The 26336-nt window shown below is 38.7% G+C and overlaps 1 protein-coding gene across 2 annotated transcripts; it reads left to right on the top strand.

Moving 5' to 3' along the window:
* The first annotated feature begins 40 nt into the window (after positions 1-40).
* On the top strand, positions 41-26333 carry PPID (peptidylprolyl isomerase D). Of its 2 annotated transcripts, none has more exons than XM_039319381.1 (10): positions 41-148; positions 18216-18356; positions 19191-19297; positions 20110-20298; positions 20752-20871; positions 21762-21868; positions 23572-23710; positions 25024-25110; positions 25427-25469; positions 25901-26333. In XM_039319381.1, the coding sequence occupies exons 1-10, from the start codon at positions 64-66 to the stop codon at positions 25987-25989; spliced, it is 1107 nt and encodes a 368-aa protein (XP_039175315.1). In that variant the 5' UTR covers positions 41-63; the 3' UTR covers positions 25990-26333. The 2 variants fall into 2 exon arrangements, with proteins under 2 accessions (XP_039175315.1, XP_039175314.1); XM_039319380.1 differs by lacking the exon at positions 41-148 and adding an exon at positions 3165-3345.
* The last annotated feature ends 3 nt before the right edge of the window (positions 26334-26336 follow it).

The raw sequence follows: 26336 nt of genomic DNA, 5'->3' as shown, positions 1-26336 counted from the left end.
CCCCATCTTCGGCCGTTGGCTGTGATTTCAGAGCTCGGCATTTCAATCTTGCAATCTTTCCGAATGCACAACGCCCATCCTGTGTTTCTCACTGAGATTCTAAGCTTTGCTCAAGCTGGGTGCAAAGCTTTGAAAGCTAGTCTTAAAGGTATGCTAGCGCCTTTCTTTAGTTTTTTTTTTTATTTAGAAAAGTTATGCAATATCTCAAAAAGAATAGAAAATTATGCCAAAGATACTTATTTTGCACTTTTAATATTTTGCAGTAACGAGTCACAGTGCAACTGGGAGTGGCTCGTTCCAGTTTTTCAAGGTGAATACTTTTAAAAAGGACACATTTAATAATCCTTTTCATATTGATGCGGATTCCCTTCCTAAATTCCATATTGGTTAGGAGGTACTAGAACAAGAACTAGAATATCTATTTGAATTGTGAAAACTAAGAAAGTTTGTTTATTGTTAATAGAATTTTCAAATAAATTACAAGGATGGAGCTATCAGATTTGGGCTGTAAACTATTTGATTGTTAGATACTGGTAGCAACAGAAAATCTAATTCTTTGTTGTCATCTAGTGATGGTCAGGATTTTAGAGCTCAAGTTTTAATGGTTTAATTTGAAAGAAAAAAAGAGGCCTTTTCTGCAATATTATTGTTTCAAATCAAGGCTTCTTTTTCATTTTTCATTTATCTTTTGAGTAATAACGGGGTAATTAATCCTAATTTTAAAATAAATTGTCTTAAAGGTAATATGAGTCAGTACTGCCAGCAAGTATTTCTTGTTCAAAATAATTTTGCTGGCTACAAGGTTACAGAAAATCAAGGTATGGTGGTAAAATGCTGAAAAATAGTAGAAAAAAATAAATAAATCACAACCCAAAACCCATTGGTCCTGGGACATGTTATCAGGGCTGATAAGAGAATCAAGCCATTCTTAAATCATTTTCACAACATTATAATGAGATCTCCAGTATATAATTTGCTCTCTATTCCAGCTACACGCACATTCAGAAATTACTGATTTAGGATGTTTCAACAGCTTCAGCAATCAGTTGCTTAGGACTTAACTAACTTAAACAATATGTATTTATAAACTATCATATGGATATACAAATAAAAATGCAATCATATGTGTGCTTATCAAGGTTATACCCCACTGAATCAGTTAAAGTTATTTTTGAAAATTTATGTATAGCATAACATGAATAAATTAAACTTACTGATCTTTTCATATTTTCAGTCTACATTTTACCTGGCAATTGTAACTTAAAACTATCTGAAGAAACATAAAAATAGATCTGCTGGATCAAGAAAAGCGCCTTTAATCCAGCATTTTATGTGTCATAGTGGACAACCACATACCTCTGGTTTGCTTGCAAGCAGAAAAGAAAGATATATCCATATTCAGCTGTTATGACTAGTATTTGGAGGCATGATCTTCTAATTCAGAGATAACAGTAAGTCTTCAAGATCATAGCCTTCAAAGATCTATCTTTCATACTGTGCATCTGTCTAATGCAGCGTTTCTCAATGTTTGTGTGACGGCGACCCCCGTCACACGGACGCGCCGCGCATGTGTGGCGCCGCCCCCATGCACGGCGCGCATGCGCGGCGGCACCCTCTGAGGGGGGAAAATGGCGGATCGCATTGTTTGGCGACCCCCGTAAAATGGTCGTTCGACCCCAAATGGGGTCGCGACCCATAGGTTGAGAACCGCTGATCTAATGCTAAATAGTAAATTATATTTCTCAAGCTTGATAAATATACATCAATATGATAAATCTTCAGAGTCAGTTAAAAATACAACACAATGGAAACTAATTGAACAGAAAGAAAAATACAGATGGTGAGAGTCAGAAAGAGATTAAGGAAGTAAGATAACCATATAGGCAAAAATAGCTGGGTCTGAGAAAGGAAGAGGGAAGTAATAAAATAGATAAATAGTTGTTTTTAAGGAAATGGCTAGCCAGGAAGTATAGAAAAGCAGGAAAAGAACTTATTGTTTAGAGAGGGGACATAAATATATCTGAGTTTAAAATAACCATAAGAAAATAATTTTTCTTATTCTTATTGTGTAAGTGAATATGATTTAGTGTGTTATCAGGAAATGTGTATAGGCGGACGGAAAGAGTGTAACCTCATACTACCTCAGCCAATGGGGAAAGAGGAGGGCTGTAGCGGCCGGTGATAGGGATGAATAAAAGAAGGAGATATTTTGGGTTAAAACTTTGGAGAGAACCAAGCTTTGAGAGCTTCTCTCCCCGCTTATTGCAATAAACGAAACAAAAGGCCTTCACTGTGTCTTGGCTGGTTATTGGTCAGGCGAGCTTGCCTCTGGTCACAAAGGAAAGTAGCCAGGAGCACATAACAAGCTTTTAAAAATTTTCAACTCCCACTCCTTCCTGTTTACCTATATTTAAGCTCCAGACCCTAATGTTTGATAGAGGTGTGGGAAGTCAGAGCCCCCCAGAGAAGGAAATACCCACAGTATTATAAATTTGTATAGTGTTAGCACTTTTATTTTCAAACACTTCCCAAATGATCTCTACCATCCAATTTGCCTTTTACATCTTCTCTGACTTATTACCTATGACCTCAAAATGTTTTTCCAGACTGGTTACCCCGCAGCTCATCCTCCATCAACGTCTATGAGATCTGATCCCCCCTCCCCTAACGTGCATCATTTTCCTTTTATCTTTCTGGCTACATTTTGAAGGGAAAATAGTCAATCCTGTCTTTTTTTTTCTTTTTTGTGCAAATGAAGCCTTTGGGTTGGTAATGGATGCTTCAGATAAGCTTATAGTGCTAGGTTAAATGAAATTACTCAATTTCCTGTGTTCATACAACACGCGATCCAAAACCAGCCAAAGAGACTGAAGCCGGGAAGGGGGGCGGGCTTTGAGAACATCTTAGTTATTTTTTTCCCGCTCTCAAAAGCTTTGGTGGGGGAACACAGATGCAAGAAAACCACGATGTATTTGACCCATAATCAGTTACTAACCGAAGCTGCAATGTTTGCTATATATACTCGGAAACAAAGCCACGCCACTGAAGAGCTAGTAACCGAAAGCGTTTCCTGGCAACAGCGATTCTTGCCTTTTTGAACTAAAAGAGCGGGCAAAGGGCCGTGGTGCGTCCCGCCTCTCTCCGGGCAGGAAGGCGGAGCCAGTTGACTGAAGCCTGCGGCTGAAGGCAGAGCGGCAGAGACTGGGAAGCAGCAGGAAGAGTGGGGGTGGTGTTTTGGTTCAGCGGTAGCCGGCACCAACATGTCTCACGCTTCTCCGCTCTCGAAACCGTCCAACCCGAACAACCCCCGAGTCTTTTTCGATGTGGACGTTGGGGGTGAACGAGGTGCGGGTGGCAGGAGAGGAGGCGGGGTGGCCACGCGCGTTCGGAGGTTGGAAGGTGGGGCTGGCAGCGGGATGGCCGCGCCGCATCGGACCTTCGTGCAGAAGGCATGCCTGCGTCCCAGTCTTCGGGCGAGGCGCGGCGCCTCTGGGCAGAACCTGAGCAAATAGCGGTAAACGATGAAGACCTTTTCCACGGGACGGGCGCAGAGCAGAGGCCGGGCGGAGGGAGGGAGGGTTTGTGTGTTTGTGTGAGCGCGCTGCTTTCCAGTTTTCTACACTGGAGAATCAGTTGGATCGCTTCCGCGCCTTCATATTTTCTTTTGTAATGTGTCCTCTACCCCGCGCGCTATGTTGCCGCGACACACGCCCTGCAGAAGTCTCTCGATCTCAACGCTGAAGGCCGCTGTGTTCCTTGCGGTAGTATCACAGCGGTCAACGCTTCGGATGAGGGGTTCACCTAAGGTTACGGAGGGTTTCCCCCTTTTCCTATCGTAAAAGCCCCTTACGCACATAACTAGGGAAAAATAGGTTTATTACCACAACGTGATGGCACTCCGTTCTCACCTCTGCAATCTGAAGTGTTGTGGTCAGATAAAGCTTTCACACGGTTCTCGACTTATAAACTGACTTTGGTAGCCTTAAGAAAAGGAATGTGCTGTGATTTTATGGGTTGGGCCTGAAGGTTAATGCCCCGCAGAACTATTGTAAAATATATCTTGCATTCAGTCAGTAAATCACTTACAGATCAATCTCAAGTGTCTCCTTGGCAGTAAATCCTACTGAAATCAGATACTGTAGATTTATATTCTAGGTTAGCATTGTCTCTTAGTTTAATAACTTATATCAGTCCCAATGATTCTGGTACTTGAGCAAATTCCTATTGAAATACGACAACTATCATAAAATATAAGCTCCTTCACTATGCTATCTTTGTTTCTTTTGTTAAGCCAAACCTTAGAAGACAACTAGGAATAACAAACAATTTTAATTATTTTACTACTTTCTGTAGAAATCCATAATTCTCCTTATCTTCTTATATTAAAAAAGAATTTTGAAATAATATTTGAAATTTCTATCATTAAAAGTGTATTACAACATTGACGGGTACCACAATAAAATTTCATAATATGGAATATACTAATTGCATCCAGTATATAGAATAGAATAGAATAGAATAACAGTTGGAAGGGACCTTGGAGGTCTTCTAGAATCTAGTCCAACTCTCTGCTCAGGTAGGAAATCCTATACCATTTCAGACAAATGGTTATCCAATCTCTTTTTAAAAACTTCCAGTGTTGGAGCATTCACCACTTCTGGAAGCAAGTTGTTGCACTGATTAATTGTTCTAACTGTCAGGAAATTTCTCCTTAGTTCTAGGTTGCTTCTCTCTTTGATTTGTTTCCATCCATTGTTTCTTATCCTGCCCTCAGGTGCTTTGGAGAATAGCTTGACTCCTTTGTGGCAACCCCTGAGATATTGGAACACTGCTATCATTTTACCTCTAGTCCACTGGTGGCGAACCTATGGTACAGGTGCCAGAGGCGGCACTCAGAGCGCACTGTCGTCCCAGTCTTAGGCGTTCAGCTGGGTTTTATAAAAGCTTTTCGCTTTAGGCCTCCGCCGCCGTGCACAAAAAAAAAAAAAAGGTTCAATCAGTCAATTTCAACTTCTCATGGGAAAAAAAAAAGATCTTGCAAAGTTGGAATTGATTGATTGAACCTTTTAGTCCCACCCAGTCTGCTGTTACCACTGTAGCCACGCCCACCCAATGGGCCATGCCTACCCAATAGGCCATGTCCACCCGGCACCTGACAATGCATAAGTGGGTTTGGGGTTGCAGTTTGGGTACTCGGTCTCTAAAAGGTTCGCCATCACTGTCCTAGTCCTTCTTTTCATTAAACTAGACATACCCAATTCCAGCAACCTATAAGGACCCATCTTAATTTTACATCTTAAAAAGACAGAACTTTTGGAATGAATCTTCCAACAGGAATCTTTATTTTTTTTTATTGAAATTTTTATAAACATTTTACAATAAAATCCCTCCCCACCTCTCTCCCTCCCCCTTCCCATTGACCCTCCCCCCTTCCCAGAGCTGAATACAGAGCTAAAAACAACAAAAGAAAAACATAAAAAATTAAATAAACATCAAACAATTATACATAAATCCTAAAAAGTTTTTAAACCCCTTTAACTCCATTACAATAAAATCAACAAATCTAAACATAAGAAATTTATACAATAAGTTATTCAAAAGCTAAATAATACTTTCTAATCCCATATTTGTTCTGAACAAAATTTACCCATCTTTTCCATACAGAGTTGTATCTCTCTTGTGAATGGTCTTTCAGATAAGCTGATATTTTTGCCATTTCTGATAAATAAGAAATTTTAAAAACCATTCCTCTAAAGTAGGCAAGGAGTCTTTTCTCCAATATTGCCCAATCAATAACCTTGCTGCCATAATAAAATTCAACATTAAAATAATCTCTTTGCTATCACAATCTTCAATAATACCTAACAAAAATAATTGTGGTGTAAATTTTATCTTTCTTTTAAAAAATTTTTGCATGTTCCACTAAATCTTGATCCAAAAAGCCTTTATATTTCTACAAGACCACCAAATATGATAAGTTGCATCCATACAGCCACATCTCCAACATTTGGGCTGTAAATTAATACATACGAGACATCTTTTGTGGATCAAGGTGCCATCTATAAAACATTTTATAAAAATTTTCTCGTAAATTTTGAGCTTGGGTAAACTTAACATTCCTGACCCAAATTATCTCCCATGTATCTAATAAAATTGGCTCTTCAAAATTTTGAGCCCACTTAACCATACAATCCTTAACTAATTCTGTTTCTGAGTCCAATTCCACCAAAGCATTATAAACTCTTTTTATGTGGGCTCGATTTTGATCTCTGATTTGTTTCACCAAATTGGCGTCTTCCACAATGAAACCCGTTTTTTGATCTATACTCCATCTTTCTAATAGCTGCCTATACTGAAACCAAGAATAAATAATATTTTCTTGCAATAAATCCATCGATTTTAATTGCCACTTATTCCCTTCCCACTTAGTCAATTGCTTATAAGAAATCCTATCCATTTTCACGTCTTTTCCTTATCCCTTCTATAGCGTGTCCAGGAATTCCCCACAATGGTATTCTAGAATTTACCCTATAATATTTCTTCCAGACACGCAGTAGAGCAATTCTTAAAACATGGGATTTAAAGGCCTTATCCACCTTTTTATTATAAATTAAATACGCATGCCATCCAAATAATAAATCCCATCCTTCCAAAGAAAGTATATCTAAATTTGTTAAGTTAACCCAATCACTAATCAAAGTCAAAACCACCGCATCATAATACAATTTTAAATTCGGCACCTTGAGTCCACCTCTCTCTCGAACATCTTGAATAATTTTGAGTTTGACTCTTGTTTTTTTCCCAGCCCAAATGAATCTATTAATCCCCCTCTGCCACTCTTCTAAATTTACCTCTTTCTTTAAAATAGGTATCATTTGAAACAAAAAAAAAGAAATTTAGGCAGAAGATTCATTTTCACTGCAGCAATTCTCCCTAATAAAGATAATTGCAATTTCTTCCAATCGTTCAAATCCTTCTGCAAACCAACAGGAATCTTTATTAAGAGAAACTGGTTGCAGGCATGCTAGACACGATCTGGGGAATCCTCTCCCACCATTCAATGTTTTAAAGTGTTCCCAAGCAGCCCCCACCCCACAGTTCTTCCGGGCGATTCAATCCGTCAGTCCGCTCCGTTGGCACGATCACTCATTTTCTCTTTTTCCAGATTCCAGGCATTGCATCCCCCCCCTTTTTCCCTCACTGCTGGCAAAGGGGAGAACTTCAGAGGGAGTAAGATGAAAGATGATGGCCGAATAAACAACTGGTTACTTTGTATTTAATGAAGGAAGTGAGAGTCATAAAACCCCCATGCTTACCCTCCTCTCCTTCCGTAGTATGACAGTCCAGAAGAGAGTAAGAATTGGTTTTATATCAGAGTAGGTAGATAGGAATGAAATATAATTGGATTCTGACACAACCATTTTATCTATGTTTTAGCCTCCATTCCCCTGATAAACTTTGTTGTTATTTTCTGCACTCTTTTTAGAGTCTCAACATCTTTTTTACATCGTAGTGATCAAAATGTGGCCTTACCAAGCCATTATAAATTGATATTAACACTTCACGTGATCTTGATTCTATCCCTCTGTTAATGCAGAGGGCTTTTTTGACAGCTGCAGCACATTGCTGGCTCATATGTAAATTACAAATCCATCCGGTAGTGATGCTGTCTAACCCACATTTTTCTATCCTTATCCAGTAGGTTGTGGTCTACTTTATCAAATGCCTTATTAAAGTCCAAGTAAATTATATCCACAGCATTCCTCTGATCCACTAATTTTGTCACCTGGTCAAAGAATGCAGTAAGATTTGTCTGGCATGATCTGTTTTTGACAAACCATGCTGGTTTTTGGTAATGACTTTATTTGCCTCTAGAATGATGTTCACTGAATAGTTGTTTGATTATTTTTTCCAAGATCTTCCCAGGTATTGAGGTCAGGCTGATAGTCTGTAGTTTCCTGGATTCATTTTTTCCCTTTTTTTAATTCAAAAGATCTTAAAGACTAATATATAATTGAAACCAGAGATATTTCTTACAACAGGGCTTTTCAACCAGTGGTACGGGTATCACCTGTGGTACATTGGCACCTGGCAGGTGGTATGTGATCATCCTAGAAAAGTGATAGCGGGGGAGGGGAATGAGCTGAACCGGTGGCAACACCGCACAAGCCTGAGCGAGAGATGGCTGGAGCTGCAGGGCTGTCAGGGCTCAGCAGAAGCACCAGGATCAGTGCCGCTTTCCAGCTGATCAGCGCTTCTTTGGGGCTGTCAGGGCTCAGTGGAAGCGCTAGGATCAGCGCCAGGCTCCAGCTGGAGCCCAGAAGAAGCGCCGATCAGCTGGAATGTTGCAGCATCTCCAGGGTCTTGTGATTTACATTCAGATGCTTGGCAACTGATTCATATTTATGATGGTCACAGTGTCCCAGCGTCATGTGAAATGACCAAAACTTGCTGCAACCGCCCAGCAGACGGGGGGAATAAAAACCAAACACCCACCCACCCCACCCCTGCTGCCAGTCCTCAACAGAAATGCTCACAATGAAAACCTCAGACAGGAGGAAGAGCACGGCCGGGCGAGCAGGCAAGTGCCTTGCTCGGCTGTGGCTTGGGGGGCACTTTTTTCAGTGCCATTGTAACTTTGAAGTCACTAAGCAAATTGTTGTAAGTCGAGAACTACCTGTACTTCATCACTTTTTTCCTTTTGGGGGGTCATCAAGTTTTTGACACCTTGCTAGGTGACTGGTGGTACTCAGATGTTGCCATATCCTAAAAGTGATACAATGGGTGAAAAGGTTGAAAAGCCCTGTCTTACAAGACTGATGAACAGTTGGGAAAGATTCATGAAAATTTGTATTTTTTATTTATGATGACAGCAATGAGATATTTGTATGCACTCTCATGAAAAGATTTGAAAATGAAATTTGTGTTTCATGTGAATTTATGCTTAGATTTGCTGTGAAGGAAAGTTGTATTTCTTGTATTTTTTTCTTTTTTTCTCCACTTTTAGCTTTGTTTTTTCTGTTTCTAGATGAATTAATATAGAGCTGTGGTGGCGATCCTATGGCACGCAGAGCCCTCTCTGTGGGCACGTGCGCCGTCGCCCCAGTCCTAGGCCTTCAGCTCAGTTTTATAAAGCCTTTTTGCTTTAGGCCTCCACCGCTGTGTGCAAAAAACGAAAAAGGTTCAATCAATCAATCAATTTCAACTTCTCACAGGAAAAAAAGATCTTGCAAAGTTGGAATTGATTGAACTTTTTAGTCCCACCCAGTCTGCCGTTACTGCCGCAGCCACGCCCACCCAGCATTTGATGATACGTACATGAGTTTTGGGTTGCAGTTTGGGCACTTGGTCTCTAAAAGATTCGCCATCACTGATATAGAGCAAACGTGTTTCATTGGATTTTTTAAAAAAATGTAATTAATGATATACAGTTCCAATTATTTGATATATAAGGAAAGCAACAACATCTGTTGAAAAAGTCAGTTTTTGAAAGTAGATTTACTTTCTTAAGCTGTTTCTAAATCTAAAACAATCTTCTCTGGAATAATGTTGACATTAGGTTTAAAAATGAGAATACTATGCCACGGTGAGACATGTTTTAATGTTATTAAGTATGGCCTTATGTCTCTGATATTTTGGTATGATGTCATATCACAGAAAAAAAACAGATTGATTCACAAAGGATTGTTATTATGTTGGCTTTTGGTTGACTTTGCCTCTAGGTCAGGGGTGTCAAACTGCTGGCCCCTGGGCTGGTTGTATCATGCGGAGGCCGCACCCTCTCCAGCTCCGGCAATGCAGAAAAAGTTGTGATGCAGCGAGTTTGATACCCATGCTCTAGGTATTCATTGATTTGTTAGTTGATTGTCTTTTCTAGAAGCTTCCCAGATAATTGAGGTCAAGCTGATAGGTGTGTAGTTTCCTGGATCTGTCAGCTCTTTTCCAGTCCTCTGGTAGTTCCCTGATGCTCCAGGATCTTTGAAAGATATAGTTCAGTGGTTCTGAGATCATGTCTGCCAGTTTCTTCAGAACCTTGGGGTGTAATCCATCTGGTCCTGGGGAATTGAACTCATCTAGGGTGGACAGGTGCTCACTTACCATTTTCTTTTCTATTTTAACTTGTGTGTAAGGACCCACCTCAATCCCCCCTCCTAAGAAAGCAGATCTCTTGGAACAGCTTCATTCCGAAAGGAACTTTTATTAGGAGAAGTTGACAGCAGGCATAGAAAGGATCTGAGGTTTCCCACATGAAGCAATAGATTAAAGGAGAAACTAGCAAATAGTCCAGCCAGTTCATACAAGCCAATTTTCAGATGTGAATACGCTGTCGGAACGGGGATGATAAGACACCATTCTCAAGGTTGTCAGGCCGTTACGTCTTTGTACCTCTTTTTCTGCAGCTAGAGATAAGCCAGATGGCCAGAGGTGCATTCCATTCTCACCCTGGGCTGGCATCAAGGGAAATAGTTCAAAGAGCAGGCAGATAGAGGGAAGTGGAGAGGATACATTGCAGCGGCTAGAGTTAAGCAAAGAAGATACATTGTAGCGCCCATGGCCTCCCCCCAGGAGTATGGCAGAACGTGCAGGAATAAAGAGTAAAGAAATCACCCCCTCCCCAAATAATAGGGTTCTGACATGCTGCCCCCGTTAAAAAATGAGAGATCCACCTACAGAGGAAACAAGAAAGGGAGAAAATGACATACGGGTTAGTCTGGTTTGTAAGGGAATTTAGCATGGAATTTACTAACTAATCTCGGGGCTCTGTCATGGACCCATTCATTTTGGGAGGAAGAGAGGTTTTTCCATTCTACTAGATACTATGTGGAGCTGTGATGTTTCCTAGAATCTAGGATTTCCTTGACTTCTAAATGTTGCTCTCCTTCTACCATGATTAGAGGAGGAGAAGGGGCTGCAGCTGGCCTTAAGGGCGAGGTTAATTCTCATTTTAATAGACTGCAGTGGAATACTGGGTGAACCTGTCTAAGCGTTTTGGGGAGTTCCAATTCTACCGTCACCAGATTTATTATCTTTTTTATGGGGAAAGGCCCCAGAAATTTTGGCCCTAGTTTTTTTGATGGTTGTAAGGACTTTAGGTATTTAATGGACAGGTATACTTTCTCACCTACTTGGAAAGGCTTGGGCTCTGTTCGTTTTTTATCTGCCTGGATTTTGTATGCTTCCCTAGCTTTAGCTAAAGCTTTTCTCACAACTGACCAGGTGTTTTGGAGTTTTGTGATCCATTTCTTCAGGGAGGGAATGGTGGGTTTGTTAGTTGGTAATTTAGGCATCAGGTTGAAGCTTTGTCCTATTGCGACTTGGGTGCATGCTGGGGAGGTGTCACCCTTTGTGAGGAATGAAGAAATGCACCATCACCTGGAAGTGGCCAGCAAATGGCCCTCATCTACTTCATATATCTGGCTTGATAGGCTCCGGGGGAGGGGTTTCAGCAGGCAGTGAGGCTCCTCCAGTGGACCATGCCTTGGCACTTGTCACGGCCCCACCCCCTTCTGCCAGAGACTCTCAGATCTGTCCCACTCCTGCCCAGGCCCCCACAGGCACCCTTGACATGAACAATGTAGAGCTGGCCATGGCACCCAATAGGCCACACCCCCTCCATCCACACCTACCCAGTATGCCACACACACCATGGCCACACCCACCCGGCCCCGCGAGGGCAATTGCAATGCTGATGCAGCCCTCAATGAAATTGAGTTTGACACTCCTGCTCTAAATTCTTATGATCAGTCCATACTTGGAACTGATCATAAAACTGCCCACCAAACTGCATAAGCTTCCTTTTCCCAAACTGCCCACCTTTGCTCAGTTTTTGTGAGTTTCCTTGATGTATATTGAAAGAGTTGTAACTTCCCTTCATCATTTTCCTGAAGCAGTACTGCCCCAACCGTCACATCATTGGCATCTGCCTGGATGACAAAAGGTTTTAAGGTTTTTTGATGTCTGGGTATTTTAAGACTGGTTCTGCTGAGAATAGTCTTTTCAATTTCTCAAAAGTGGCTTGGCATTCCATAGTCGATTTCAAAGATTGATTGGGTTTCGCCTTCCCCTCCCCTTTAGTTTTTAATAGATTTGTGATGGGTAGTGCAATTTGGGCAAATGAGGGGATGAATTGACAATAAAAATTGGCAAACCCAAGAAAGCTTTGTAGTTGCTTCTGGTTGCATGAATACAGCGGGTGCCCCTTGCAGTCCAAACGGCAGCACCCTAAATTGGAAACATCCCAGGGGGCAATTGAAAGCCGTTTTCCACTCATTTCTCTCTTTAATTCTGATTCAATAATACACCTTCCTTAAGTCTAGTTTTGAAAAATATTTCTCCTTTGCCAAATGCACCAACATGTCCTTCATTAAAGGGAGTGGGTAGAGATTGCTCTCACTCACTCCACGCAGAGGCGAAGAGACCCATCTTTTTGTTTACAAAGTAGTACAGGGGCTGCCATTTTGGGCTTCTCTGGTTGTATGAAGCCTCTCGCCAAATTTTTGTCTATAAATTTCTGTAATTCCTCCAACTCCCGAGGGATCATGGAGTACATTTTCAATTTGGGTAGTTTGACCCCGTCAAAATCTCAATAGCACAGTCTGTGGGCCGGTGGAGAGGGGTAATTCGTCAGACCTTTCTTTGCTGAACACTAAATCCTGGTATTTCTTTTTTTTTTTTTTAACAAAATTTTATTAAATTTATATAGGTGAGGAAAAATAGGAACAATACAGGTATGATAAAGGGAGGGGTAAAAGGAAAGGGGAGGGGAAGGAAATAAGGAATTAGGGTAAAATAAGGATAGGTACAATCACATATTTCAACAAACAAGCAACCGTCCGGATCATAATAATGAGTAAATATCATATTCAACCATTTTTAACAAAGCTTAAACTGTAACATATTAAAAACAATTAGTAAACAAATACGTTGATCTATTAAGTAAACACCATTAATAAAATCTCAAAAAAAATCCTAACAATCAAAAGTAACAAATGAAAATCAGTAAATCAGTAAAAGTAATCGTATCATCAAAATGTTAGTTAGAACTCGATTAAAAATCAGTCATCTATTCTAAAATATTAAATCCTTCAAGTTCTAACGTGTCTCTAACCATTGATAATTTTTTTCCCAAGTTCTAAAATAAATTGAATCATCTTTTTCTTTCATTTCTAATGTTAGTCTATCCATTTCTGCACACTCTAAAATTTTGGTAATAATAATCTGGTCAGATGGTAGATTCTCATTTTTCCAAAATTGGGCAAATACTATCCTTGCAGCAGTTAAATATCAAGTAGTCATTCTCTTTGCCATAATTAGGTCTTAATATTCCTAACAAAAACAATTCTGGTTTAAATTCTATTTGTAGTTTCATCATCTTTTCCAACCATCTATGGATCTTAGACCAATATTTCTTAGCGATAGGGCATGTCCAGCAGGCATGGTAATAAGTGCCTGGCTGTTGTTTACATTTCCAGCAAATATCCGAAACATTTTTAAACATTTTCGCTAAGCGAACTGGTGTCATATACCATCTATAAAACATACAAGTTTTCTTTACATGCTACCACTTTTGTAAGCTTAATATTTTTATCCCAAAGTTTTTGCCAGTCTTCCAAATCTAGGGAATATCTAAAGTTCTTTGCCCATGCTATCATTGTTTCTTTCACTTGTTCTTCTTCCATCTTCCAGCTTAAAAGAAATTTATAGAGTTTTCTAATCAAATTTTCATCTGTTTTTAACAGAATTTTATCCAATGGGGTCTGTTCTTTGTAAAAACCTATCGATTTTATATCTTTTTTGTATGTTGTTTGAATTTGCAAGTAGGACCACCATGTCAAGTCAATACCTTGTAGTTGTAAAGTTTGCCTGTCCTTAAGTTTTCCCTCTTTGTCTAAAATGTCTTTATAACTAACCAGTTTGTCATAATTAATCAGATTTGGATAAGCAAATACTTCCATTGTTGAAAGCCACTCAGGTATTTTCATGTATGTTTTATGTTTAATTTTCTCCCATTCTGAAAGTAGTACGTTTCTTACTGCATGATTTTGAAAGTACTTATGTGCTTTAGATTTCTCATACCATATAAAAGCATGCCAACCTAGCTGAAGGTCATGTCCCTCTAAATAAAGCAATCTTTTATTTCTCAATACAATCCATTCTTTAAGCCAAAGCAAAATAGCCGCTTGATAGTAAAGTCTCCAATCTGGAAGTCCAAAGCCCCCTCTATCCTTAGATTCTTGCAACAATTTTCATTTGATTCTCGCTTTCTTTTTTGCCATATAAATCTTAGAATCATTGCATTTAAATCATCAAAAAAATTCTTAGGAAGTTTAACAGGCACTGTTTGAAATAAGAAAATTAGCTTTGGCAAAATGTTCATCTTAACTGTCGCTATTCTTCCTAAAAGTGATAATTGAAGATTTTCCCATCTTTCCAAGTCCATTTTTATTTGTTTCATTAATCTCTCATAATTATCTTCTTTTAGTGTAGTATATTTCGCCGTTAAATAAATACCCAAATATTTAACTTTTTAACTATTTGAAGATTTGTCATTTTAGTAAGTTGAGTTTTCTGTTTGTCTGTTAGATTTTTTTTTGTTATTACCTTAGTCTTTTCCCTGTTTATTTTCAGACCAGCCACTGCTCCAAATTTCTCAATTTTCTGCAAGTGTTTATCAGCTGTTTGCAATGGCTCCTCTAGAATGAAGACCAAGTCATCTGCAAAGGCCTGTAGTTTATATTTCTGGTCTTTAATCTCCAGGCCTTTAATTTCTGTGTCTTGTCTGATATTTCTTGCCAAAAATCCATCTGTGTAATCTCCATTTAAAAGTATTCTTGCTGTTTGTTTCTTATAAATTGCTTGAATTGCTTTATTAAAATTTTCACCAAAGTCCATTTCTTGAAGTTGTTGAATCATAAATTGCCAATTTAAGTTATCAAAGGCTTTTTGTGTGTCAAGAAATATAAGTGCCATCTGGTTCCCTGGATGGATTTCATAGTACTCCAGTACGTTTAAAATAATCCTCAAATTATTCTTTATCTGTCTTTTTGGCAGGAAACCATTTTGGTCTGGGTGTATAAATTCATTCAAAATTTTTTTCATTCTTTCTGCCATTATTGCAGAAAAGATTTTGTAATCCACATTTAGTAGCGATATTGGTCTGTAATTTTTAATTAGTGTATGATCAGTATCTTCTTTAGGTATCAAAGTAATATTAGCTTCAGTCCATGAGTCCGGTATTTTTGTATGTGTAAAAACTTCATTATATAAGTCTTTCATAAATCCTGGTATTTCTTTGGGATGCCTTCCAGCCCCCCATTGTTCACCACTGCTGCGTTTTCCGGAACTCTTGATTCTCTTTTGGACTCAGGTTGTCCCCTTTGCATCGATTTTTCTTTTTGGGAACTTCTGTTCTCCAGTCTACTCTCGGGTTCCACTTCGTTAGCCACGCCATCCCCAAAAGAAGTGGGTACTCCATTCGGGGGGGGGGGGTAACCACAAACATTAGAGTCTCTATGTGGTTCCCTATGGTGAGTTGGATGGACTGTGTGGCGAAGGTGGCTGGGACTTCCCCCTGCGATGGACCCATCTAATTGGCCAAACAAAATCGGCTTCTTCAACCTCCTCACTGGGATTCCTAAATTCTGCACCAGAGTTGGGCTTATGAAGCAGCGGATGCAGCCTGAGTATATCAGGGCTCTTAATGAGACCTTTTCCAGCATCCCAGGGCTAAACAGTTCTAGGGTTCTGGTGAGGGGCGTGATGGGTCCACTTATCTGGGGTTCGTCTTCCGAGCTGTCAGAGGAGGCTGATGGCTTCCTGGATGGGGTTGCAGTTTCTCCCCCATTTTTTGATCGGGTCTGGACCTCAACAACTTCCATGCTTTTCATGGCTGTCTCCTTCAGTTTCTGCGGTGTTTTCCCGGGCTTTCCTCCCCCTGCTCAGTCAGGCTTCCGCGTTGGGGTCTTTGAGTGGCACTCAGCTGCGTGATGTATCTCTTTCCCGCACTTGAAACAGCCTGATGATCTCACCATGGCAGGGGTCTGTTTCGCCAGTTCCCGAGTACCTTCTGCAGGGGATTGTTCCCAGGACTTCCTAGGCATCGCTGTCTCTGGGCTTGCTCGATTTCAGCCTCTTCGGCCAAGATGTACCAGCTGTGATCAGGATATCCCTGGGGAACGCAGGCATAGTATAGATCAGTGATGGCGAACCTATGGCACGCGTGCCAGAGGTGGCACTCAGAGCCCTCTCGGTGGGCACTTGCGCCATCACCCCAGCCTCCCCGGAGGAGAGTTGCCCCCGAGCGCGGACTGCACAGAGCAGTGCAGCCAAGGACATGGCAGCTGGGCAGTGGGGACAAGACTCCGCCCTCATGCCCTGTCACATGCAGATAATGCTGTGGGGCATGGGCAGAGGGTGTGGCCGCCATGGCACTGCTGGGCTGCCTGGGCGATCTGGGAGGCCCTGCGGGTGGGCGGAGGTGGAGGCAGGTTTTGGGCACTCTGTCTCTAAAAGGATCGCCATCACTGGTATAGATTGTCATTTAGTCCATCTTTAAAATGGCCCACAAGAACTTCTTTCGGCCAGTTGAGCTGGCTGGCTAGGGCTCAGAATTCCTCTGTGTATTTGCCACAGGGTGATGGCTTTCCAATCGGCCAAGGGGTTCTCGAACCTCCTCCTCAGAGCAACCATGAAATGGTTGTGTCAGTGTTCCGACTAATGAAGCACTTCAAAGAACTTTCAGGCATGTTTCCTAAAGTCTTTATTACAGAGCTACAAATTGCCGGTCACCATCATGGACGTTTTGTTGCCAGAATCTGACTTCCTCTTGCTGGCATCAAACTTTTCTTGCTAAACCCCTCCCTTATCTTGCAGTCACAAGTCACATTATCCAATTAGTGTGAAGGTCAAAAGTTTACTTCCTTTTTCTTTCCTGGGCTTTTTACCCCCCTCCACTCTAAGCTATGTATTAACTCAGTAAATACCAGACAGTTTTGCATATTGTCAAAGCAAGAATATACAGTATTTGCAGCATTGACAGGTTGAAGTTTTGTAGTTCCGGAGAATTGGCATTGTGTAGCGTCACCATCCACTTGGCTGCCACTCCCTCTAGGGCCATGGTCATGATTCTCACCTGCCTATGGTCGCTGGGGATGTCTTGGCCATATTCTTCCAAATAGCTCAGGATGTGGGGTTCTCCATTGTACTTTACCCCCAGATGTGGAAATTTCCGTTTGGATTGGTGGCCTGTCGCTGATGTCCGTCTCCGTCAGCTGACGCGGCTCATGCGGGGGTGGCCAATGTGGTCACTGCCTCCAAAGTGCTGGTGGAAGGGCCCTGATTTGCTGCTACAGCTTTCATGCTACCCTCCCCTTCTGCCAGGCCTGGATTTGCTGTGCCCCAGCACGGGTCAGCTTTCTCTCCCTTGAGGGAATCGAAGGCGACTCTCAGCATGTCGATGGCTTGCTCTAGGAATCTACTTGAGTGGGCCGGTCTCTTACCTCGTCCTCGCTGAGGTGGAACGACCTCTCCATCTCCCGTTTCCAGCCTAGTTGTTAAATGAGTTGTGCCCAATTTTATCATCCTTTTTTGACACAGTTAACAAATCACTGCAGTTGTTAAGTACATTGTGTTAAGTGAATCTGGCTTCCCCCATTGACTTTGCTTGTTGGAAGCTGGTTGGAAAAGGAGACAATGGTGTTCACATGATCACGGAATATTGTAAACATTGTAAATAAATGCTTCCCAAGGTCCCAAATTTTGATTATGTCCCTGTGGGATGCTATGACAATCATAAGTGGAAGGAACAGTTGTAGCTTTTTTCCTGTGCCATTGTAACTTTGAAGATTTGCTAAACAAATGCTTATGATGACTATCTGTAATATTTGGTGCTGGTCAGGTTTTTATCCATAATAGTAATAGAAGTTAACAGTAGACAGTAGATCTTGGTTATTACTGAAATCTAGTGGCAACTGAATGGATTTTAGATTATGTGTAAAGCTGAGGTATAATCTCAGATATACTGAAAAGCTGCATACTTGGTCTGGAATAATAAATATTTGATTGGCAAGTGAAACATCAGAGTTCAAGAACCTTTTATACATTTAAAGTTGTATTAATACTGGGAGAATTTAGTGAAATGAATCCTAGATTTATTGAAAGAATGGTGAGATACACATTGCTAAAATAAGTACAGCTACAGATTTCTCTCATTCCAGTTGGTCGAATGGTATTAGAACTGTTTGCAGATATTGTACCTAAAACTGCAGAAAATTTTCGTGCATTGTGCACTGGAGAAAAAGGTATTGGGCCTATAACTGGAAAGCCTCTTCATTATAAAGGATGTCCTTTCCACAGAAGTAAGTACTTGTTCTTGTATGAATGAATAAAAGTATTATAGTTAAAGCACCCAAGAATAAATATAATAAAAAAGAAACAAAATAGCATACATTTCATGAGAAAGAAGTCCTTCATCAAGTACTGTAGTTTCTTCCTATATCTAACTACAGCAGCCAAAAATTTGGCAAGCACTATAGTGACATTGATTCTAGCATCTTGTATTGTTATAATTTGAGATAGCTGAAGCACTGATATTGGTATCTTATTTTAGTTTAAAAGAAAATGGCATACCTTTTTAAAGAAGATTTAAGATTTTAAGAATACAATAGATGACAGTTCCTTATTTGTATCCATTAAAACATTGAGCTACTGAAAAGCAATTAAAGTTGCCCAATGCTCTGTTCCTGGTGCAGAGCATATTATAGGTTGATTTGGGAGTCCCTTAACACTCGAGTATGTTTAGGGAGATATGAGAGGAACTAATTTGGAAATTAGACAAAATATAATTTTATGTCTTTGCATAAAGAAAAGTGCTTACTACAATTGATAATAATTCACCCTCAAAACAAAATTATTGGATCATGAATGTTTAGATCTTGGAACAGCTTATTTTGGAGTTGTTCTCTATGATCAGAACACTAAAAATGCTGTTTGGAATGCAGTGTACGGTATTTTGTTCCTATCAGGTTTTTTTTTCATTCTTAGAACGTTTTCATACCTCTTATCAATTTAGTTTGCTAAAATGCTGATTTGCACAGAGAGAGAGAATTAAAAACAGCCAGTAATGAAAAAAAGGCAATTGACTTTAGATAATTGAGATCTGTTTCAGCTTTTTCACTTTGGTTCAATTGTAGTTATCAAGGAATTTATGATCCAGGGTGGAGATTTTTCAAATCAGAATGGAACAGGTGGAGAAAGTATATATGGAGAAAAGTTTGAAGATGAAAATTTTCATTATAAGGTAATAGGTGTTATAATTAAAATTTCCAGTGGTCACAATTCTGCTAATGAATTTTGGATTTGAAGGAAAACCAAACACCATATTTAAAGTTCTTAAAGGAGGTAGAAATCAGGGACAAGCACAGCTCTACATACCTTCTGAAGTTTTTTGTTCTTTTTTCAAAATCTGTTTTAAGAAGATTTCTATGAAAATAAAAAGAAATAATTAAATATATTCATTTACACCATGGGCTAGTATATATCTCTGCTTTTGGTTTGAGCAGATTTAGGCATCTTTCCTTTCACGATCTGCTAAAATGCCACCTTTCACGTAGGATAACGGAATTTCTGAGAATGAATCTGAGAATGAAGAGTGCTAACACTTATTCTGCAGTGAGAAATCCAGTGTATAAAGGTTTTTATTTCTATCACCAACATACAGTGTTTATATTGCATTTATGTGTACATATACCTGATAGTGTAAGTAGGACAGTTATTGCTAAAGAACAAGTTTCAGCTATCTTTATTAGAGGAGAGCATTTCAATCTTTCAAGTAAAAGTTTTATCTCAAATTCTTACATAAATATTAAATGCTGGAGATACTTGTCTTTTAAATGTCACATCTTAAAATCTCATGATCCTACTTTTAACTTTATTAGTATATTATGTATAAATTTTATATATGGGTATGCAAATTTTTGACTGGGTGAAAGTTTTTCTTAGCTAAGTATTCCAAATATATGATATTGCAGATTACCTGTTTAGTAAGTTACGTATGATTTTCAATTTACCAATGAATTATTCTCATGAGAATAACATTATTGTTTTATTTAGCATGATAAACCAGGTTTGCTGAGCATGGCAAATGCAGGATGCAATACAAATGGTTCACAGTTCTTTATCACAACTGTGCCCACCCCTCACCTTGATGGGAAACATGTGGTCTTTGGGCAAGTGATCAAGGGCATGGGTGTTGCAAAATTTCTAGAAAATGTTGAAGTAAAAGAAGAAAAACCTATAAAGGTAAGCTAAAATTGCCGGGGTATATTTTTCATATTATAAAATTTTAAGATAATTCAAATATGTTTTCATTCCTCTTAAAATATGAATCAAATTTTTCAATAATGAAATTTGTTTGCTTTGATGGTTATTATTTTTTCTACTAGAATATTTGCTGGTCCCTCCAGATATTGCTTAATTTCAACTCTAGCATACTGGAACATGTTGGCTAGGGTTGCTGAGATAACTGGCAAAGCAAGAATTAAGCTTTTTCCATGCCTATCTTAGACTAAATAGCAGTCAGTTTGCAGTGTAGCTACATTCAAGATAGTTACGATTATTTTTACTTTTTAAATAAAGTTGAAAAAACTAAGTTTGAGGCTTTGAAAACATTTGGGAAAAAATGACAGGTATGTTTTCTGAAAATTGAAACAGATTGCTATTGAAAAAGTTGCATTTTATATATTTATTTTATAGTTGTGCATCATTGCAGAATGTGGAGATCTAAAAGGAGAAAACTGGGAAATCTCTCCCATGGATTGTTTTGGAGATATTCATGCAGACTTTCCTGAAGATTCTGACATAGATTTAAAGGAAGTAAGTGTTTCATTTATTTCCTATGTTAATATTAAAGAACCTTTGTTACAAGATCATTTTAAATCAGGGGTGTCAAACTCAATTTCATTGAAGGCCGCATCAGCATTGCGGTTGCCCTTGGGGGGCCAGGTGGGTGTGGCCAGGGTGGGTGCGGCCTACTGGGTGGGCATCGATAGAGTGGGTGTGGCCTACTGGGTGGGCATGGCCAGCTCTACACCGTTCGCGTCAAGGGTGCCTGTGGGGGTCTGGGCAAGAGTGGGACAGATCTGAGGGTCTCTGGCAGAAGGGGGTGGGACCGGGGCAAGCGCCAAGGCATGGTCCATTTTTTCATTCCTCACAAAGGGTGACATCTTCCCAGCATGCACCCAGGGGGCAGGGGCGACATGGCAGGGGCTGGTTCCTCACTGTTTCTAGACAGCCTTGTGGAGCTAAGACTGAATGCGTTTCAGCATAGATGACCACCACAAAATTGTATATTGGCTCCCTGCCAGCCGGGGCCAAGGCAGTGGGGGCCATTCCCTCACTGTTTCCAGGATAGCTTCGTGGGCCACATAAAACCACTTCACGGGCAGCATCCGGCCCCCGGGCCTTGTGTTTGACATATCTGTTTTAAATTATATTATTCATCTTTTTAAAGTAGAAAACATGTAACACAAATTTGTCCTGGTCTTGTTTTCTGTCTTGACATTCTGCAGCTTCCAAAGCTTTAAAGCTAGATGGAGTACTCTATTTATTCTTCTGACATGTTGCTGCATTGCAACTCTTAAACATATATGCAATTATATCCAATGGTGTGTGGGAAACTGCTTCCAAGCTGTTTTTTCCCAGAATTCTTTATGGAACAAAATAAAATGATATGCTATGGTCAGTGCATTTGCTTTTTTTTGTAGGTTGACAAGATTGTGACTATAGCTGAAGATGTAAAAAATATAGGCAATTCTTTCTTCAAATCACAAAATTGGGCAATGGCAGTCAAGAAATATAACAAGTCTTTGAGGTAAAATTATATACTGTCCTTAAAAATATACTGTACCTAGGGCTTTCAGGTTTGAACTGCAAACATCTGATGACTACTGGTAGGCAAAGAGATACAGAAAAGGTAAGTTGTTTGGTGCCATCTAGTGGTCATCCAGATTTTTGCAGTCCAGATTTGATAGCTCTAGGTTAAAGTAACTTGCCATTTACACACATTTTTTTTATTAGAAAGTGAAATTGTGAATAGACAAAGTAGCCCTTTTCTCATTTTTAATATATTGGTGGATAGCATATGGCGCATATAATCTCTGAAATAGTACCATCAAAAAATCAGTATTATATTCTGCAAAAATGTGAAAAGAGAGTGTAAGCTATTGGAAAGGTTTAAAAGAAGTACAAAAAGTCAAAGGACATTCCTTCCCCACCCCCCCACCCCCAAAATCCAAAGCTCATTTATTTGCAAAATTTTACTGCACTTGCTTTGCTCATTGCAACATTTGATCACTAGATTTTTTTAAAACCAGTTTATTTCAAGGTTGTCTTCTTTCATTTATGTAACTTATGTGAACTATATTCAGTAAAATGGGGGTGAGGAATGGGGAAAGATAACTAGTTTAAACAAGACTAAATTGTTTGAATTTAGGTCCTATTTAAATCATTTTAAGGATTTGCTTCAATATTTAGTGAAACTTGACTTAATCAGGTCATGTTTGCCCAAACTCCAACTGTGATTGGTTAATGTGAACATGCATAACACTGTTTCATCCACATGTAGCATGGCCTCTTAATCAGAATTGATAACTTTCCTCTGGTAAAGTGCCTTATCTAGAGCAGCAAACATCCCCATTTAATACTAGTTCATGTTTAAAAAGTTATTGATTTCAAATGCCATTCCATAATATGCTAACTATGCTTTAGTTGTCAACTGGGGAAATACAGGATGTGGGCTAAAATAATGCTGCATATATTTACTAGCTGAATAGCATAGGATGTTGTGTAAGCATGTTGTTTAACATACACAAGTAGTCTTCAAAATTGAGTTCAAAATTTCTGTTGCTAAGCAAAATATTTGTTAAGTGAGTTTTACCCATTTTTCTTGTCACAGTTGTTACTAACATGGTTGTTAAATGAATCTGGCTTCTCCATTGGTTTTGCCTTGTCAGAAGGTTTCAAAAGATGATCACATGACATAAATAGGTTGCCAAATGTCTGACTTTTGATCACATGACCATGGGGAAGCTACAACGATCATAAGTGTGAAAAGTGGTCATAAGTCACTTTTTTCAGTGCCGTTTTAACTTCAGTCACTAAAGGAACAGTTTTAAGTTAAGGACTATCTGTAATAGTTATAATTTACTTTAATTTGCAAATTATTGATGTAATATAGCTAGTTGATAAATTATACAGCCTATTTTTAGCTACTACAGTATATCCTGACAAAATGGGAGGGAGGGAGGGAGGGAGAGAGAGAGAGAGAGAGAGAGAGGAGAAGGACACTGCAAAGATTGCTGCTGTTTCATTTAGATAAAGTTGACTCACGCAGTTTTAATCTGTCATGTGATTGTCAGGTGCAGAAATTTAGAAATAAGTGTACGTATTGGTCAGAAAATGCATATACTTTTTTTTACTACCATTTATTATTGTTGTATTTGTGAATGGTCACATCCCAAGTAGTTGCTAAATGAGGACTACTGTGCTATAAAATCCCGATCTTATTTTATACAGATACCTTGAAGCTTCAAAAGCTGTGGCAGAGAAAGAAAGTTCAAAGCTGAATTCAGTAGCATTGACATGTTATCTTAATACTGCTGCATGTAAACTGAAATTATTGGAATGGCAGGATGCAGTTGAAAACTGTGCTAAGGTAAATATTTTTTCCATAAGGTAAGTTCTGAACCTTTCCTTGAAGCCACAAATATTTTAAAATAATTTATCAAATTTAGGCACTATTCATCTTGCATCAAGGCTGTTTTATAGCAAATCAAAGTAAAACAGATTATTGAAATTATACAAAAGTGTACATGTCAAGCTCAATTCAGAGCATCCGCATCTGCCCATGCCATATATGAGTCACTTCTTTAAATCAATCCCATCTTTTCTTGCTATTATATGACTGCTGCTGCCAAAGGTCAGGGAGATATATAGCTTTTTAGAGGAGCTTCTGGTAGGTATTTCATATTCATAATTACAGTCAGTTTTGAATCTAAATTGCTGCACACCCCAGTATCTTATTTAAAAATTGAGATTATACTCTTAGGTTTGCCTGTAGTATGTTATTTGTTTAAAAAACCATATGTAAATATTCAATAGAAGTTTCTCTATGCATTCTGTGTGCTGTCCCATTCATGTGGTATATAATCAGACTGCAGTGTATATTCTCAGGAATTTATGTATCCAGCGATCGGCGTATGATGTATAGTAACAGCATTTTAGGAATGGCTAAATAAGCATAGAATACTTATGCAAATATACTAAATCTTCAATTTAGCAAAGATTGTCTCTTAAGCAGAATATTTATTAAATCCAAATGAAAGTTTACACATGTGTAATATGTGAATGGGACTTTATACTTTTTATACATGGATAAATAAGAATTTAAATCTGCGCAAAGGCTTAGTGTACAGTATGCAGATTTTGTCTATTGCACCTGAAGTCTACTAAACCAGGATCTGTTAATTGTACAGAATGTCCATTAACCCCCAAATTGATTACTTTTGGAAAAGAGAATCTGTTAATTCTAAATGTCATAAATTCAGATACATGCAACTAACATTTTTATAATTTTGTAATTTATTTCAGTTTATATAAGTTTACACAGTTTTTAGTATAAAATCAATAATGTAACTACACCAACGTTGTAAAATGCTGTTTCAGAAACAGTGGACCGGGATCTATCATTTAGTCTGTTATATCCAAGTTTGTCTAATGGGAGTCCAGAAAATTGGAGTTTTAGTGTACAGATGGTAGATGTTAGTGATCTAGACTGCTAGGTGTTTTAGACTTCATTTTCCATTAGTTCGAACTGATTGAATCCAATTGACTATGGATTACGGTCCACACAACAGAACTTCTAGAAAATTTAGTTTCCTAAATCCTGATTGAATTTGTTCAAGTCTTAATAGCTAGAAATGGGTTTTATTGACACAAAATATTATAACTAATGTTCTCACTTTATAGGCTCTGGCCATAGACCCCACAAATACTAAAGCACTTTATAGAAAGGCCCAAGCTTGGGAAGGAACGAAAGATTATGATAAGGCATTGGTAAGCAGAAACATTTTCATCACTAATATTGCAACAAACATATTTGTAAAATATTTTTATCACTTTATTACTATAGCTTGAGTTACTTTATAAGTAACTCAAAGTGGAAAACATACCTGATACTTTTTCCTCTTCCTATTTTCCCCACAATCACCCTGTGAAGTGGGTTGAGAGAAAAAATGACTGGCACTGTCACTTTTCATGCCTAAAGTGGGATTAAAATTCAGTCTTCTGATCTCTAGGCCAACACTTTAATCACTATACCAAATTGGTTTTCTCATTTACATATTGCTCAATTGTTTATTTAACTTTACAGGTTGAGCTTCAGAAGGCTCAAGACATAGCCCCTCAGGATAAAGGTAACACTACCAGATTATCTTCAGTGATGAATTGGCCTATTGTTATTGATGACTAAAAATATCTATGATACACTTAAGCCAGTATTACAGTATTGGTGTAGGAGGTCAGGGAAAGATATAGAATGTACATGCTAGACTATCCAGGGCTATGTTTGCTATTCTGTGTTCCTATTCTGTGGCATTTTGAACTGTTTATAAATAGTGACTGCATTCACACATCATGCTAAATTGTAATGCATCTTTTGAAATAGCATAGTGTGGGAATCTTTTGTTTAAAATACAATTTATAGACATTTTCCTTAGACAAAGGCTGAGATAACATGGTTTTTTTTGAATATTTGCATTCTTAGTATATAGCTTATGAAAAAAAAACATGTTCATTCAAAGTGACATTAAATGTGTGATCTTTTTTTTTATATATATATCCGTAGCCATCCGAATGGAAGTACAGAAAGTCAAGCAGAAGATAAAAAATGATAAGGAAAAAGAGAGGGCAGCATATGCAAAGATGTTTGCATGAATACAGTTTTTCTCTCTGTTTATACATATAATGGCAGGATTAATGTGAGTCATTATGGCAGCACACTTACATCTATGGTGTGTTTCATATATTTACATTTTGGATTTAAAAGTAATACTTTCAAAGCTCAGCATAAAAACACTTGTTGTATTTTAGCTTAATGTATAAAAAAAACTACAAAATATCAATGATGCTGCAAAGAGCTTGTACAAGTACAGTGACATATTACCATTTTACATGTTGCAGATTGTTTGTAACCCTTCAATTCTTCTAGTAACTTTCATTATGATTGCAAAGTGTAATTTGTTACAGAAGTTGAAGAAATAAACAAAATTTCTAACTCAGGT

The sequence above is a fragment of the Crotalus tigris genome, unplaced genomic scaffold, assembly GCF_016545835.1.
Source record: "Crotalus tigris isolate CLP2741 ecotype Arizona unplaced genomic scaffold, ASM1654583v1 scf7180000023581.319791, whole genome shotgun sequence".
NCBI lineage: Eukaryota > Metazoa > Chordata > Lepidosauria > Squamata > Viperidae > Crotalus > Crotalus tigris.
The sequence above is the reverse complement of the archived record's forward strand: the minus strand, read 5'-3'. Positions and strand labels throughout refer to the sequence as shown.

Coding starts and splice junctions, on each gene's coding strand:
- PPID (XM_039319381.1), top strand. CDS start 64: ATGCACAACGCCCATCCTGTGTTTCTCACTGAGATTCTAAGCTTTGCT. Junction 20,872..21,761: donor CTGACATAGATTTAAAGGAA/GTAAGTGTTTCA, acceptor TTTTTTTTGTAG/GTTGACAAGATTGTGACTAT. Junction 21,869..23,571: donor AAATATAACAAGTCTTTGAG/GTAAAATTATAT, acceptor TATTTTATACAG/ATACCTTGAAGCTTCAAAAG.